Source organism: Anopheles gambiae, chromosome 2 (assembly GCF_943734735.2).
Source record: "Anopheles gambiae chromosome 2, idAnoGambNW_F1_1, whole genome shotgun sequence".
NCBI lineage: Eukaryota > Metazoa > Arthropoda > Insecta > Diptera > Culicidae > Anopheles > Anopheles gambiae.
This window is the reverse complement of record NC_064601.1, coordinates 72,646,703-72,663,055: the sequence shown is the minus strand read 5'-3', so window position 1 is coordinate 72,663,055 and position 16,353 is coordinate 72,646,703. Positions and strand designations below refer to the sequence as shown.

Below are 16,353 nucleotides of genomic sequence, written 5' to 3'. Positions count from 1 at the left end.
AAAAAAATGAGGAATTTAGTAATAAACACTACAAATTAGATGTATACATTTTTCTTTGATAAACTTACCTTTTATGAACGCTCGGGCGGGAGAATCGGCGATGATAACACGAAGATCAATTCCAATTTTTGTTTTGTTGATTGTGACTCCTTGGTCCATAACACGATTAAGGTCGTCTACCAATTGACGAAGATAATCCTCCACGTTGTCAGGTTTCGACGAACCACAGAAAATGCCTAGCACCAAGACAGGCACCTCCGGAAGCTCGTGAATCTGCGCCATTATTGGCCATAATTGCGTAGGGCCACTGTTATGTAACGGAAGCCCATCTACGAAGAGATTTAAAGCAAATTTGTCCACAGTAGGCGTCGTGTTTCTGTAATAAATGAAAAAAAATGTATGTATATATCATTTGTGAGATGGAAAAATCATGTTACTTTAGATTTTAATTATTACTTAAAATGGCACTGAAGCGTCTTTTCGATCCCTTGGTACCATAGCTGTCCTCCTGCCACTGTGGTAATATTTTGTCTGACGTTCACGGGAGTTTTCAGAAACGTCCTTGCATCCATTGGAACGTAATATTCCGTTGTCTCGCGTATGATCCCAAGCAAATCATTTATAGCTGTGTGGGTTATTCGATGAGATAGGGCCCACATTCGTAATTTCCTTGATAATATGTTTTCAGATTGAGGATCCGTAACATAATTTTCTGTATGCTGATTATCTTCGCCTTCATCTTCGTCACTTTCGTTCAGCCATTCCTCCAACCATTCTTCTTCGGGCTCATCGTCGTCAAATACTTCTTCATCGGAGGCATTCTCATCAACGAATTCCGAACCAGCATGCGGAATTTCAATCACTGAAAGTGAAATGTAAAAAGAAACAGAACGTTAAACACTTAAGGGCCAGCAATAAGCATAAGTTATCTAAAATAGAAGCCACCGGCTTGTCACAGATGCATGTATGAACATTTTACCACCTTCCCGATATTGAAGGGCTTTTAACGGTAATCACACGCGTTAATTCTGAGACAATCTGGCGTGACATGAAGGAATATAGTTGTCGAGTAAATTTTGCTTCAAATGCCACTTGTCATGCATTTAAACACACTGCACTGGTTGATCTTATTTAATATCACTGATACTTTTGAACACCATTTTTCTTATTATTTTTAAAGCATTTTATGAAGCTTTCACTTGGGGTTTTAGCTAAAGTGACGCCACAAAATAATAAAGAAAATGTACCTGGTGCTTCTTGGCGTCGGCTGGTTCCTGGTTGGTTTTCCGCTTCCCATTCTCGCTCGCACTCCTCCCTTATCGCCTGCCCAAGCTTGCTTAGCATACCACTTTTCCTAGCACGCTTCACGTTCTCCATTTTCACTTAAAACACTTGGAATAAACTCTTATTTTGTTAACTGAACTAACAATGTTTAACTTGACTTGGCCGACAACGATGCTGGAATGATGATGCCGGTTTGTTTACGTTCAAATTTGACCGACTGTCATTTTCGCTTTTGCTCTTTTATGTGCCTGTCTCTTTCTCTCCACACATCATCTGAACGGTTCGAAGTCACCATACCCCCTCGCTACCTGTATGTCGATATTTCCCACCCCCGCTGTCCTAGATCTAGCTGTCAATTGTTACTTGTGCGACTATGTGTAAAGGCGATCATAATTCGATATGGTCAAAATGCGTCGATTGTCGTTTCATTTATCTGGTAATGATGTATTCACTTCATCAAAATTTTTAACGTTAACAACTTGGCTGATAACAATAGTTGAAATTTAAATCAGAATAAAATCAATTCATGTAAAGTAAAATAAATTCCATTATACTTTATTTTGACCACATGATCAACACTTGTATATAGTGCCATTTACTTTGTGTTGTTCACTCTCGCGCTGTGTTGTGATCGTTCGAAACTCATCGCCAGAACGAATGCAAATTTCATATGGGAAGGATTGGTGCCGGTAGATGCAGCGAAAATTATTAAATGATAATAGAAAAGTGGTTAAGTAAATCGTGAAAGATGTCAACGCAGGCGTAAATGCAGTATGTTTTGTTACATGATCTACGGGTAAGTGTATGCATAAGAAGAAGAATCTTCCAAATGATGTTTGTGTTCTAAAAATCGTACTGCTTTTATTGTTTGTTTATTCTTCTATTATTTTCCATCACACCTAGCTATTTCATTGCCAAAGCTCCTGATAACATATCAAAGCAGATGGATCGGGCTTACAGAGTCGCCATTTAACTTAAAATATCTTCGTGATCGGTAAGTTTTAAATAGTCCTAGTTTTGTTCACCATTCTAATGCTCGATTTATCTTTCATTCCTTAGGAAAACGCATCAAACAGCAAGTGTTTTTCTTCCAACAGCACGCGCCATCGGTGGAGCAAGCAGCCAACGTTTTGATCGCCAGTACGCGCCATCAAGAATTGAAATATTCCCGAATAGCTCTGTGAATAAAAAACTGCACACTTACTGTCCGAATTTCCTGGAATTTTTTGATCGGTCTACGCTCGCGGGAATGGTGGGTCCGTTTGGGAGAAGGAAAGAAAGGGTGGGAGCGAGGATTACCCAAAAACGCGGCATTGAGAATGCCTCCCCTCATTCTCAGCTCAGTGCTCAGCGCTCACGCTGGGTCATTCAGGGCGCTGGGTCTTTTTGTGAAGGTTTGGTTTAATATTTTTGTAATAATAATTAAAAATGATTATTAATTCGTGTTTTAATTTATATTCTTCCATACAGGTAGCTCGCAACAAACGATCGACAGCACGGTTCGTGTACGTGTAGGTGTGGATTGCTGGAAGGTTGCTGGTAGCTGGTAGGTTTTCTATCACAAATAAGTTTTATTATTTCCTTCATATATTAAAGTGTTTTGTTTTGTTTTTTTTTTGCAGGTTGCTGGTAGCTGCAGCTGCGGGAAGGGCTGTATTGCTGGAAGGTTGCTGGTAGCTGGTAGGTTTTCTATCACAAATAAGTTTTATTATTTCCTTCATATTTTAAAGTGTTTTGTTTTGTTTTTTTTTGCAGGTTGCTGGTAGCTGCAGCTGCGGGAATGGCTGTATTGCTGGAAGGTTGCTGGTAGCTGGTAGGTTTTCTATCACAAATAAGTTTTATTATTTCCTTCATATTTTAAAGTGTTTTGTTTTGTTTTTTTTTTGCAGGTTGCTGGTAGCTGCAGCTGCGGGAAGGGCTGTATTGCTGGAAGGTTGCTGGTAGCTGGTAGGTTTTCTATCACAAATAAGTTTTATTATTTCCTTCAAATTTTAAAGTGTTTTGTTTTGTTTTTTTTTTGCAGGTTGCTGGTAGCTGCAGCTGCGGGAAGGGCTGTATTGCTGGAAGGTTGCTGGTAGCTGGTAGGTTTTCTATCACAAATAAGTTTTATTATTTCCTTCATATTTTAAAGTGTTTTGTTTTGTTTTTTTCAGGTTGCTGGTAGCTGCAGCTGCTGGTGTTTCATCGTTCCGGTACGCCACGAAGACCTCAAAGTTTTTTGTTATATAAAAATAAACAAAAAGAAAGAAAGAAAAGTGTTTTTTTTTTTGTTCGGATAGATGGGAGGCTTGTCCTCGCCCCTTTTAGGTTGCGATTGGTGGCGCGCCGTGGCTTACAGATTTTTTGCTAACGATTAGCGCGTTTGTTTAGCATTACATTAATTATTTGATTATTATAGCACGGTACCGAGCACAAATTGCGTATGTCGAGTTTCACACGTACGTGCGGATTCCTATGGAAAGAATAGTTTACACTGCCGGCTTCGAGGGTTGAAATGTATCGCCACAGAATTTTGCATTAAATGTTTTTTGTTGTTAAACAGGTACTGTTACGCGCAAATTTAATGCAAAATTTATTATGTAGAAATTAGAAATTCGAATTTGTATATACCTCACACATACACCTTGACATCCTTACACATACACCTTTTCTATATGTACATCTTGTTTGTGCGATCACACCTAGGTTTAAGTATCTCAGGCAATACTGTCAAATAGAGATGTCATTCGTGATTGAGCGCTAAAACAGAAAACACGCAATTCTTCAGCCTTCAGTTAGGCCCATGTCTGTGCTCCATCGGATGCGATTTTATCGGAAGGCCTGTCAAAATTTTATATGGAATTTGACAGATAACGTCGGACGTGCGATTTCGTCGTACGACAGAATCAAAAAATTTTGATTTCGTCGGACGCCGCATCCGATTTTATCTGTCAAACTAAATGTGTGGTGTTTTGTAGGAACTATCTCAACTTAATTTTTCATAATCGTTATATTATTAAAATCATCCAAATAATCGCAATATTATACGAAAAAGCGTTTGACAGCACGTGCGATAAAATCGCATGCGATGGAGCACAGACACGGGCCTTAATTCTTCCGAAATTAAGAAAGATTACAATTCAGAAGTGGGATAAACCGTTTGTGCCGAAAAATGCTTACAAAAGAGGAACTTCTTTGTGCTTTGGAAGTTGCTAACATCGAAGTGCCTCCGAAAGCAACTTTACCACAACTACGCATGTTGTACGAGCAAAGTGTACCGAAAAACAAAATGGAGGAACAATCAACCCAGAATTTCATTCCTCAAAGAGTGTGTGCAGATGAAGACGAAGTGACGAACAATGGAAACCACGTTGCAGCAGCCGCCATCTTGATGAAAGACAAAGCTGCTCCGACATCTTCGACGCAAGGTGCTTCATTCGACGCAACTTCTCATCAATTGGAATTAATGGCGCTACGAGCAAAAATTATGGAAATGGAACAGCGGCAGACGTTTACGGATGGTCGATTGGTTCATCCCGAGGAGTTGAAACATTTGATACCGGAATTTTCTGACGGCCTCGGTATCAATAAGTGGATCAATACGATTCGCTACAATAGCGAATTATATGGATGGCAGGATCGCACGATGCTTTTATATGCAGGCAGTCGGTTGACTGGAGCAGCAAGCGAATGGTACATTGGCTTCCGTAACACTTTGAAGACATTCGACGAATTCGCTGACACAATTAAAAAGGCTTTTCCTGATCGCTGTAACGAAGCCGTTATTCATAGCCAATTAGCATCGGTCTACAAGAAAATTTCTGAGTCGTACACAAGCTATGTATACCGAGTAAATGCGCTGGGAATGTCAGGCCACGTGAATGAGGAGGCTATCATAACTTATGTCATCAGAGGACTTTCTCGTGACCCTCTCTATGATAGCCTTGTGACCAAGGATTACCGCGATATTTACGACCTGATTGACAACATTAAGCGATATGAATCCCATCTTCTGTTGCGCAAAAACCCAGAACGCCGCAGCCCATCTCACATCAACACCATTTCCCCGAGACCGATTCCACCAAGACAAACGACGACAGAACCTCTTCGATGTTATAACTGCTCGAATCATGGACATCATTCATCGCAATGCACACAACCTCGCCGAGCTCCGGGTTCCTGTTTCCGATGTGGTAGCACATCACATGTCATTCGCAACTGTCCTGTCCCAGATAGACGTCAACTAACGGTTGCTGCGGTACAGGGCAACGACAATGAAACAGCGCATCTAGATTCTGGGGAAAATGGAAACTTCGTTCAACTTGAGGCCTATCAGGAGGTAAGTGTAGCTTTTAAGAGAAACAATGTTTGGAGCCCAGGGTTAATTATAACATCTCTTTTTGATTCCGGTAGCTCTAAAAGCTTCATAAATGAAGCCATTGTTCCGGTTACAAAACTAAGCGCTCCCCAACCAAGTGGATTTCGAGGAATAGGAAATGTGAATTTACAAACTCTTGGAACAGTACAGCTAAAACTTAGTTTTCGTAATCAAACATTCATTCACAATTTCTATATTTTACCAAAAAGCTACATGTCCCTATCCATGATAGTAGGGAGAGATTTGTTATCAGAATTTAACATCACACTCGCTCAATTCCGTAAACATTACAGCAAACTTATGCTGATGAATTTAAATAAAGATAAAATTCTGAACTTAAAAAAACCGGGTTTTTACCATAAGCTCCAAACGTTGGGTCTTTTACGTAGTTCGATCCAGGCTCCCTTACCAGAGGTATGCAAAGATTCGAAATTGTCCGATCCCAATATTTCTTCAAAATTCATTTCGATATCAGACAAATCTGAACATAAACAACAATATGACACAACTTTTTCTGAAATGTGTTCTATAAATATTAGCGATGAGGCTAGCACTATAAATGTTGGAGAACATCTTTCTAAAGAACAAGGCATTGCTTTAAGATCAATAGTGTCCAATAATTACATTAATTTTCCGGATAAACATATAATACCATCTGCTCATAAAATGCGAATTAGCTTAACTCATGATATTCCTATTTTCACAAAGCCTAGACGACTTTCTTTCGATGAAAGGAATAAAGTAAAAGTCATTGTGAAGGATTTATTAGAGAAAAATATAATAAGACCCAGTAACTCTCCTTATGCTTCCGCACTGGTACTCGTTAGGAAGAAAAATGGCGAAATTCGTAAGTGTGTCGACTACCGACCTCTTAATAAAGTAACAATCCGCGACAACTACCCGCTTCCACTCATAGAGACGTGCCTAGAACACTTGGGCAATAAAAAATTCTTTACGTTACTAGACCTAAAGAGTGGTTTTCATCAAGTGGCAATGGACGAGGATTCAATTAAATTCACAGCGTTTGTTACTCCAGACGGCCAGTACGAGTACACACGTATGCCCTTCGGATTAAAAAACGCGCCAGCTGAATTTCAGCGTTTCATTAATACAATTTTGCGGAAATTCATCGAGAATGAAAAGCTGGTTGTATACATTGACGACATTCTCATAGCTTCTCAAGACTTTAAAGAACATCTTGAAATAGTTAGTGAAGTTTTGCATACTCTACGAAATAATGGGTTGTAGCTACGGCTTGATAAATGTAAGTTTGCTTACGATGAATTGGATTACTTAGGATACAAGGCCAATCATTCAGGTATATGTCCTAGCGATAATCATGTAAAAATTATCAAAAACTATCCTGTTCCTCAGAACACAAAACAGGTACAACAATGTTTAGGTCTTTTTTCGTTTTTCCGGAGGTTTGTTCCACATTTCTCTAGTATTGCAAAACCACTTACTAATCTTTTGAAAAACAATGTTCCATTTATTTTTGATGATGAGTGTAAAAAAGCATTTGAAACACTCCGAGATAAATTGATAGTAGCTCCGGTGCTTGCCATATACGACCCTAAACGCGAAACTGAACTTCACTGTGACGCAAGTTCGATAGCTTTTGGTTCTGTGCTTTTGCAAAAACAGGATGATGGTAGATATCACCCTATTTCGTATTTTTCCAAAACCACTTCGGCTGATGAAGCTAAATTGCACAGCTACGAGCTTGAAACATTGGCCGTTATATATGCGCTCAAACGTTTCCATACCTATGTACACGGCATTCCAATAAAGATAGTGACTGATTGTAATTCTCTGGTAGAAACGCTTAAAAATAGAAATTCGTCCGCAAAGATAGCACGTTGGTCACTGTTCCTGGAGAATTATAATTACATTATTCAACATCGCCCTGGATTAGCAATGAGTCATGTAGACGCATTAAGCCGACTGGAACATTTGGCTGCCTTCGATGATGTTGATATTGACTTCCAAATACGTGTAGCTCAGGCTAGGGATCCGCTTATCCAAACTCTGAAAAAAGAGTTAGAGACGACGGATGTCGAAGGTTACCAATTACAAGACGGTATTGTATTCAAACGATCACCTTCTAATAGGCTAAAATTATACGTGCCAACAGAAATGGTTAATAATCTGATACGATCAATACACGAACAAATAGGTCATTTGGGAGCCGAAAAATGTTGCAACCAAATAGATCAGAATTATTGGTTTCCTAACAGAAAAACACGGATAATAAACTTTATAAATAACTGCTTGAAGTGCATTATTCACTCTGCTCCATCTAGAGTAAATAATCGGAACCTTCATAGCATCCAAAAAGAACCTTACCCATTTGATACCTTGCACATTGACCATTTTGGACCGCTACCTACATCATCTTTAAAGAAAAAATACTTATTGGTAGTAATAGACGCATTTACGAAATTCGTTAAATTGTATCCAACAACTTCCACTAGTACAAAAGAGGTGTGCAATGCTCTAAAACAATATTTCTCTTACTACAGTCGACCTAAAAGAATAATTAGCGATCGAGGTACATGCTTTACTTCAGCCGCATTTTCCAATTTCCTTTCTTCTCGCGGAATTAGCCATGTGTTGAATGCCACAGGATCACCACAAGCTAATGGTCAAGTGGAAAGGGTCAATCGCATTATTCGTCCCATATTGAGCAAATTATCAAATCAGACCGACCATGTAGATTGGGTGACCCATTTGCTATCTACAGAATACGCTCTTAATAATACCATTCATTCGTCCACTCGTTTTTCCCCTTCTATGCTATTGTTTGGTGTTAACCAACGAGGCCCTTCAGTAGATATATTGACCGAATATTTAGAAGACAAAAACAAAGCATTTTCAGATTTAGAAACTATACGTGCAGAAGCATCATTCAATATTTTAAAATCACAACAAAATAATGAGAAACAACATGCTAAACACCATCGCCCTGCTCCCGTATTCAATGAAGGAGAGTTTGTTGTAATTAAAAATGTAGATAACACACCAAATTCAAACAAAAAACTCATTGCCAGATATAAAGGTCCATACGTTATCCACAAACGTTTACCTAATGACAGATATGTTATACGTGATATCGATGGAATACAAATGACGCAAATACCATATGATGGAGTGTTGGAGTCGGACAAGTTGAGAAGATGGATAGTGCCTCTGGGGGGAGCTTGATCGGAATATGTTCATAAAGCTACACTTAAGATTAAGGGTAGGGCTATACATATGCAGGAAAAATTGAGGTCAATTTCTCGTCAGGATGGCCGAGCTGTAGAAATTAGAAATTCGAATTTGTATATACCTCACACATACACCTTGACATCCTTACACATACACCTTTTCTATATGTACATCTTGTTTGTGCGATCACACCTAGGTTTAAGTATCTCAGGCAATACTGTCAAATAGAGATGTCATTCGTGATTGAGCGCTAAAACAGAAAACACGCAATTCTTCAGCCTTCAGTTAATTCTTCCGAAATTAAGAAAGATTACAATTAGTTTATTTTAGCAATAAAATTCATTATCTGATATACGCTATAGTACGGTACCGAGCACAAATTGCGTATGTCGAGTTTCACACGTACGTGCGGATTCCGATGGAAAGAATAGTTTACACTGCCGGCTTCGAGTGTTGAAATGTATCGCCACAGAATTTTGCATTAAATGTTTTTTGTTGTTAAACAGGTACTGTTACGTGCAAATTTAATGCAAAATTTATTAGTTTATTTTAGCAATAAAATTCATTATCTGATATACGCTATAGTACGGTACCGAGCACAAATTGCGTATGTCGAGTTTCACACGTACGTGCGGATTCCGATGGAAAGAATAGTTTACACTGCCGGCTTCGAGGGTTGAAATATATCGGCACAGAGGTTCGCCGCATTAATGTTTTAGAGTTTGCCTCTAAAACTAATTTAACCGTTTTATACGATTCTTACTGAATTTAACACAGAGTTTTTAGATTCAGAATAAATTTTTTGAATTGAATCAAACCGGAGGTTCGTTTTTAATTTTACTTTCGAACTTCGAATTTTTGTTCAGTGCAAAATGCTATGCTCCCGAGCCGCAGAGCTGAGCGACTTCTGAAGGAAATGAGGAAAAGAGATAGCACATGAGCAAAGTGGGTATAGGGACTAGGTGGGCTTATAGGTTTGGCGGGAAGGCCATATTGGACGAACGAATGACAGGAGGGGATTCGATTGTGATACGTAGTTTTTCACCCACACTACGACACATCATCCAAAATAGCCATTGGAATTCACACGCATACATCAACAAATGATCGAATCCCCTCCTGTCATTTCGTTTTCATTTTTCTACAGTACGGCTGTCAATTTGTTCGGGATAAGCCCACCTGTATAATAAACCCACTTTGGCACATGAGCCTGCTTCGAATGTCATTTTGGCAGACAACAGGCCGAGACGTATGAAGCGCCTGGATGCGGGGTGGAAAAATGGTTGCCAAATTCGTATGTGACGTGAGAAAAAGTAAACAAAATAGAAAAGCGCCAAAACAAACCGATTTTTATAATCACTCTTAACGCATCAGCACGCATTACTGCCAAAAACGCATTGAAAACCCCTCTTTATTTGACCAATAAAGAAATACAAACCAATTTTCTTTGCGTTGCAAGCACAATTCGTGATTTTGCGGCACAATTTTGTTTTATTTGTTTATTTTTAGGTTATTATCATCATGGATAAGGCCCAACAAGTACATACCATTCGGAAAAAATATACAACCGGCAAAGCAATATGGACGCGTTTGGAACAGGAATGGGAAGCAGAAAACAATTTAGCAACAGCTTCTATATCGACTTCAAGCCAGGAAGTTCATGGTGAGTACATTTGGTGCTATAGTTTTTAATATAGTGCAGTGAAAGTAGTGAATTGTGCAAGCTATCATACGATAGTTAATTGCACAAATGTGTAGTGTGTGGGACGGTGCAATCCACCAACCAATAGAGAAAACTACTTTTTTAGAACGATGCTCAATGCTTTCCAAGGGGAATTTAGGGGTCACGGGGACGATCGTCAGCCTGCACAACTTAACAACATGCCCGTCGTGATTTTAAGCCTCATTTGACCCCCCATCCCACGGACTCACAATCCGATTGCTTGGTAGTGAATAAGTCTCGAGAACCTGAAAAGCCCGGTATGTCCGCGTAGGACGTTTCGCCAAATAGAATAAGGAGACCTCGGAGAAAGTATGTTAATTTATTTTAGTGTAAGCTGCTGCCGTCATCAAAGAGGCACCCTATGCGTGATGATATCCTCTTGAATTAATTTAGCCTCTCAGACCCTTCCCCCACCGCTGACATAAAAGAGGCACAAACAAGTAACCAAAATGAGCATCCTCCCTGCTTTTCTCCTACTTAGTTGTTACATGACTGAAATTTAAAATTCGCCAGATAATTAGAAGGTCTGATTAGAGCCATTCAAGTAGAATTTCTTAATATAAGGGTGAATTTTCGGATATTTTTTTAAATCTTGACCTAATTAATATATCAAATTTTATTATATTTATTTTATTGCGTTTACTTTACACAGGTCAACCGGATATATCAAGCGTATGCTTTGATGAAGATCCATCAATTGAATGGTTGGAAGATGATGAGGACGTCCGTATCTACCGCCTTTGCATATCTCAACCTGATGTGTTGAATGACTCCCATGATGAGGAACAATTTGTTGAATGGTTGGAAGAAGAAGAGGACGGTCACAGCTGCCACCAAATGTCGGACGAAAGCGACATTGAAGATCAGGATGAGTATAGTGAATTTGATAGAGCCCACAAGAATCAAGTATTTGTTGAAACGATGCGATTGTGGGCTCTGAAACATCAAATCACGCATGCCGCTATTAATGATTTCTTAGAAGCAATACTAAAAACAACTGATTTTTATGTTCCTAAAGATTCCAGGACATTTCTGAAGACTCCTGTAGGCGTGGGAAAAGAAATTGAAAATTTGGCTGGTGGACAAATGTGGTACAAAGGAATAGATAAATCTCTGCAAGAACAGTTTCGGTAGTAACATCAATTCAACTGTTACCTTATTTTACTAGCCATTAATGGTTTTGTTTATTTCAGCACTACTCCGCCTCCTGTAGATTCATTTGAATTGAATATTTCTATGGATGGTATTCCTCTGCATAATAGCGGAACTACCCAGTTCTGGCCCATTTTGATGCAGCTGCATGGTATTCCCGATGTTCCAATAATGACTATTGGAATATTTTGTGGAACTTCTAAACCGGATAATGCAGAGGATTATCTGCGCCGTCTGGTAACAGAAATAAATGATGTCCAGGACAACGGAGTAGTTATAAATGGAAAACGTATTTCCATCTCACTAAGAGCGATACTTGCAGACGCCCCTGCTAGAGCGTTCATCAAATGTAAGTATTCACGATTGTACGATTTCATGAAAAGGAAAGATATCTAACACATTAACATTGTATTCCATCGATTTTAGGTGTCAAAAACCACAATGGCATACAAGGATGCCATAAATGCAAAATTTTGGGTAGAAGCTACATGGGAAGGATGATCTTCGAGGGAACAGCAGAAGCACGAACGAACGAAGAATTTAGAAATGGAGATTACTCCATAGGACATCAGATACGCCCATCGCCGTTGTTAGATATTAAACACTTAAACATAGTATTAAGACTACCTACTTCGGACGATTTACATTTAGTATATTATGGAGTGTTGAGGAAATTAGTGATAGGTTTTACGACAGGATGTTTTATAAACGAGAAATGGAATTTAGATGAGCAGGATGAAATTTCAGGGCTTCTAGTTCAAATTAAATTACCAGCAGAATTTCAGAGAGCAGTAAGGTCCCTTAAATGTTTAAAATTTTGGAAGGCGTCCGAATACCGAACGTTCCTACATCACATCAGCGTTCCTCTTCTAAAAGGCAGAATAAGTGACAGGGCATATCACCATTTTAAACTGTTGGTTGTAGGTATTACAATGTTTTCCTCTAAAATTTATCAAGACTATTGGAAGTACGCAGGGTCATTATTAGATCAATTTGTTTCAGAATTTAGTTCAATTTACGACCGTAAGTTTATGACTTATAATGTTCATACTCTATTGCATGTACAAGAAGATGTAGAAAATATCGGACCCCTTCCAACAATTTCAACGTTCCCAGCCGAAAACAAATATCAGCAAATTAAAAGATTTGTCAGGACAGGGAATAATTGCTTGAGCCAAGTCGTAGGTAGGATAGGCGAACTTAGTAGAATTGAAACAAGTACACAGAAAACAAAATTAACTTATCCATATATAAAATTAAGACAGGAAGAGGCAATTTTACACGTGAGGTCAGATTTTGTTTTAAGACAGGGAAATAGAAACGCATGGTTTTTAACAAGAAATAATGAAATAGTTCGATACATCAGGGCAACCGAATTATCAGGAACGTTCGTTATTGAGGGGCACCAGATTTTAAGGAAAAGGGCAGCTTTCACGTATCCATGTAGTTCAGAAGTAATATTTAATTACATAGCTAGCGTAGATGATTTATCATCTGAAATAGTTAGGATAAATGTTAGGGATGTTAAATGTAAGTTTGTAGCGATATCGTTAGATGGAGGAGTATCTTTTCATTTTAGTCCTTTAACGCACACGTTTCAAGAGTAGCGAGCTAGTTAGATAGTGCAATAGAAATAGGCAAAGAGGAGCTTTTTTCAATATTTAAAATTTTGTTTGTATTATTTTTCTTTTTCAGCTGGCTAGCAAATGCTAAGATACTTCATGCGTATCTTTAACTCCTATCCCAACCTCCTCGTGGTGCTAGCTGGATTATAATTGAAGAATGCAGATGTATTGCTTCACAATTATAAACTAATAGGGATGGAGGAACTTTTTATATGTTACTAAATTTGGTTCATAAATAAATGTATTACTTGATTTCATTGATTAATAATTGTTTACATTTTTTATATTTCTGTGAATCTTTACAAATTTACTTATAATATTCTAAGCTTCTAAAGTGAAACTATTTCCCGCAACGTTTTTGTTTCATTTCTTCCCTTCCCATGATCCATTTTACTCACTAAAATCTTCTTCACGTAGTCGTCATTCAATTGAAGAAATTTGTTTCCTCCTGCAAATTTGATTAATACGAATACATTTTCAAACGCAGCAAATGCGACTTTTTGATTGGGACGACCAATCCCTGACCAACTACATTTTGAAAGAAATTCCCTAGTAAACAATAGATCTATTATTTTGTCAAGTCTTTCTTTAACATATTTTATATGATCAATTGCATACAAAAGCGAGCATAGCATCTCAGCCATATACGTATTAACCTCTAAGTTAGCATTAAAGGCTTCTAACTCTTCTTTTGTTTCAATGGCAGTGATGGCTGTATTGCGTGAGGTTGTCCCAGCTCTCGGATTCATTGCATTAAACATAATTTTGACCTCAGCCGCAGTCTGCTTCGATAGTTTAATAAGAATGTCTACTTTTTTATCAAGTGAATTATTATGCGCGCCGGATGATGAAGATGAACCAGCTAAAGACGTCAGACTGGGCGAGGATGACGGTCCGGAAGAAGATCGCTGTCCCGGCATGGCTGACGAAGTGGGCATAGATCCTTTGAAAAGAAATGTACCGAGAACATCAGTGATGGGTGGCGGTGACGATGGGATGGTCAACAATGACGGTCCGGAAGAGGATTTCTGTCCCGGTATGGCTGACGAACCGGGCATAGATCCATCGAAAAGAAACTTACCGGAAACATCACAGATGGGTGGTGGTGACGATGAGACTGCCAAGTATGTCGAATCAAGAATAACAGCGGGGACGACCGATGGAACAGACGGTGGAGCAGATAAATCCGATGGATTGGAGGTGCTAATTTCCATCATTTCGAGAATCGGCTGTGATGCGAATGTTGCATATCGATGATCATGATAAATGTTTTCCATTTTCCTAAAAAGATAATTGTTACGTTGGCGTTTGATTAATATTAGATTCTAACATGATTGAAAGCATCTCATCAACTTACCTGAGCGTATAAGCTTCTGGACAGTCACAAAGCCGGTACGGAGTGGAGTTTTCGTAAGTATGCTGTATTGATGTATTGATAAAAAAATACCTTAAAGGCCTCGCTACATGAATCGAAATTTCAAAAAGTTTTCGGTCAAAAGGGGGGGCCAGGCGAAAACTTTACGTCAAAAAGATTTCAGCTCCGAGAGCTGAAATCTCATCCGAAATCTTTTTGACAGCAACCCGAAAACTCAAAATGACAGCATTGTAGGTGTCAACAGGAAAAGGAAGAGCATTATCACAAGAAAACAAAATAAAACAAAACAAGCATAAAGCCGGCATTGTAAAAGTACGGTATTAATTATCACTTATTTTCCGTGTTAATATTAAATAAACATACATGTGTATATTATTTTAGCAGAACCAAACAAAACATTTAACAAAATGAATGTAAATCAGAGCGGATCAGGACCGGGAACGGCGTCAGGACAGCGATCGAAATCGGTACAGCAATCGGGACCTGGACCAGCAACGATATCAGTAATGGCACCGATATCAGGACGGGTACCGGTATCAGTACTGGCACCGGTATCAGGACGGGCACTGGCATCAGGACAGGCACCGGTATCAGGACGGGCTTCGGGAATAGGGCTGGCATCGGGATCAGGCCTGGCATCGGGAGCAGGACTGGAACCGGTATCAAGACTGGCACCGATTTCAGGACGGGCATCGGGATCAGGACGGGCACCGGTATCAGGACGCGCTTCGTGATCAGGCCTGGCATCGGGATCAGGACTGGCTTCGGGAGCAGGACTGGCTTCGGGATCAGGACGGGAACCGCGTAAATATATGCGAGAGGTGAGTATGGGTGTACTTAATTAACAACGGCTGAGAGACTATGTTGGATGAGGTTAAAACTAGATCGCTGCAACTGCCGTTGCTCGTAGTAGTGGTAATTACATGGTTTAAGAATTTACCCCAGGGTAACGCCACACTTGCCTCTTGCCAACTTGCCTCTCGTAAACTCATTACTAAACCGGGTTTTTTTAATTTTTCCTTTGTTGCTGCACCTGTGTCTATTGGATCGTGTTCCTCCAAAAATCCAACCATCTCATTTTCTATGCCGGTTTTCTTTAGTTATTATCCTTATTATGTTTTACAATAAAAACAACGTACGTTTTATTAATTTTTTTAACTACTATTCCAAGACGTGGAGCTCTGCTTGCGGATGGCTAATGCGGTAGAAAAACAAAACATCATCTACAATAAAAAATCTCCGCATTATAAAAACCGAGACCGTCAAAATGATGCATGGATGTGTGTCGCAGAAGAGGTCGGGTTGACCATGGCAGAGGCCAAAAAAATGTGGCACAACATGCTGGCCAAATATCGGTCATACCGATCCAAAGTGCGCCAGAGCATGCAGACCGGGTCAGGTAAATTGTTTTTTTTTATTCAAGCTAAAAGACTACAACTAACCTGTTGACTATTTTAGCCTACGCCGAAGTTTATCGCCCGCGATGGCCAGCCTGGGAGGCTTTGTCGTTTATGAACGATGCGTCGGAGGACGCTGAACATGCAGACACGGTAAGAATAATCTGTTTTTTTGTTTCTGTTAATCGATCTACCGCACACTTTGTTATTAAATGTATTAGTTGCACACT

At 39.3% G+C, this 16,353-nt stretch overlaps 3 protein-coding genes and 2 long non-coding RNA genes across 6 annotated transcripts in view; 2 read left to right on the top strand and 3 right to left on the bottom strand.

The window, feature by feature from the left end:
- Nucleotides 1-1,647, bottom strand: part of LOC133391060 (uncharacterized) — a 162,647-nt gene extending 161,000 nt beyond the window's left edge. For both annotated transcript variants that reach the window (XR_009764536.1, XM_061641137.1), the window contains exons 1-3: nt 1,248-1,647; nt 457-862; nt 69-376 (exon numbers count right to left, since the gene is read on the bottom strand). Coding sequence is in view for 1 of the 2 variants with exons in the window: in XM_061641137.1 (XP_061497121.1) it covers nt 69-376; nt 457-862; nt 1,248-1,377 (844 nt within the window). In the remaining variant the exon portion in view is untranslated. The remainder of the gene's footprint in view (nt 1-68; nt 377-456; nt 863-1,247) is intronic.
- Nucleotides 1,648-1,693: 46 nt separating this feature from the next.
- On the top strand, nt 1,694-3,539 carry LOC133391061 (uncharacterized). The gene is made up of 9 exons (XR_009764537.1): nt 1,694-2,080; nt 2,188-2,278; nt 2,344-2,678; nt 2,755-2,830; nt 2,907-2,964; nt 3,040-3,097; nt 3,174-3,231; nt 3,308-3,365; nt 3,438-3,539. It is a non-coding gene; the product is annotated as an uncharacterized LOC133391061 (long non-coding RNA).
- A 6,516-nt stretch (nt 3,540-10,055) lies between these two features.
- On the top strand, nt 10,056-13,423 carry LOC133391056 (uncharacterized). Its single transcript, XM_061641131.1, has 4 exons — nt 10,056-10,514; nt 11,227-11,704; nt 11,768-12,075; nt 12,153-13,423. Exons 1-4 carry the CDS (start codon nt 10,373-10,375, stop codon nt 13,331-13,333), a joined length of 2,109 nt encoding a protein of 702 aa, XP_061497115.1. The 5' UTR covers nt 10,056-10,372; the 3' UTR covers nt 13,334-13,423.
- A 207-nt stretch (nt 13,424-13,630) lies between these two features.
- LOC133391064 (uncharacterized) lies at nt 13,631-14,897 on the bottom strand. Its single transcript, XR_009764540.1, has 3 exons — nt 14,709-14,897; nt 14,433-14,632; nt 13,631-14,294 (listed from the first exon to the last, which is right to left on the bottom strand). It is a non-coding gene; the product is annotated as an uncharacterized LOC133391064 (long non-coding RNA).
- Nucleotides 14,898-15,125: 228 nt separating this feature from the next.
- Nucleotides 15,126-15,473, bottom strand: LOC133390959 (selenoprotein V-like). The gene has a single exon (XM_061640471.1). It carries the CDS (start codon nt 15,471-15,473, stop codon nt 15,126-15,128), a length of 348 nt encoding a protein of 115 aa, XP_061496455.1.
- Between the last annotated feature and the right edge of the window lie 880 nt (nt 15,474-16,353).

Bases quoted from the DNA above. Each gene is read 5' to 3' on its own strand.
- LOC133391056 (XM_061641131.1), top strand. From the start codon at position 10,373: ATGGATAAGGCCCAACAAGTACATACCATTCGGAAAAAATATACAACC. The intron at 10,515-11,226 runs GTGAGTACATTT...TACTTTACACAG, and splicing joins TTCAAGCCAGGAAGTTCATG to GTCAACCGGATATATCAAGC. The intron at 12,076-12,152 runs GTAAGTATTCAC...CATCGATTTTAG, and splicing joins TGCTAGAGCGTTCATCAAAT to GTGTCAAAAACCACAATGGC.
- LOC133390959 (XM_061640471.1), bottom strand. From the start codon at position 15,473: ATGCCAGGCCTGATCACGAAGCGCGTCCTGATACCGGTGCCCGTCCTG.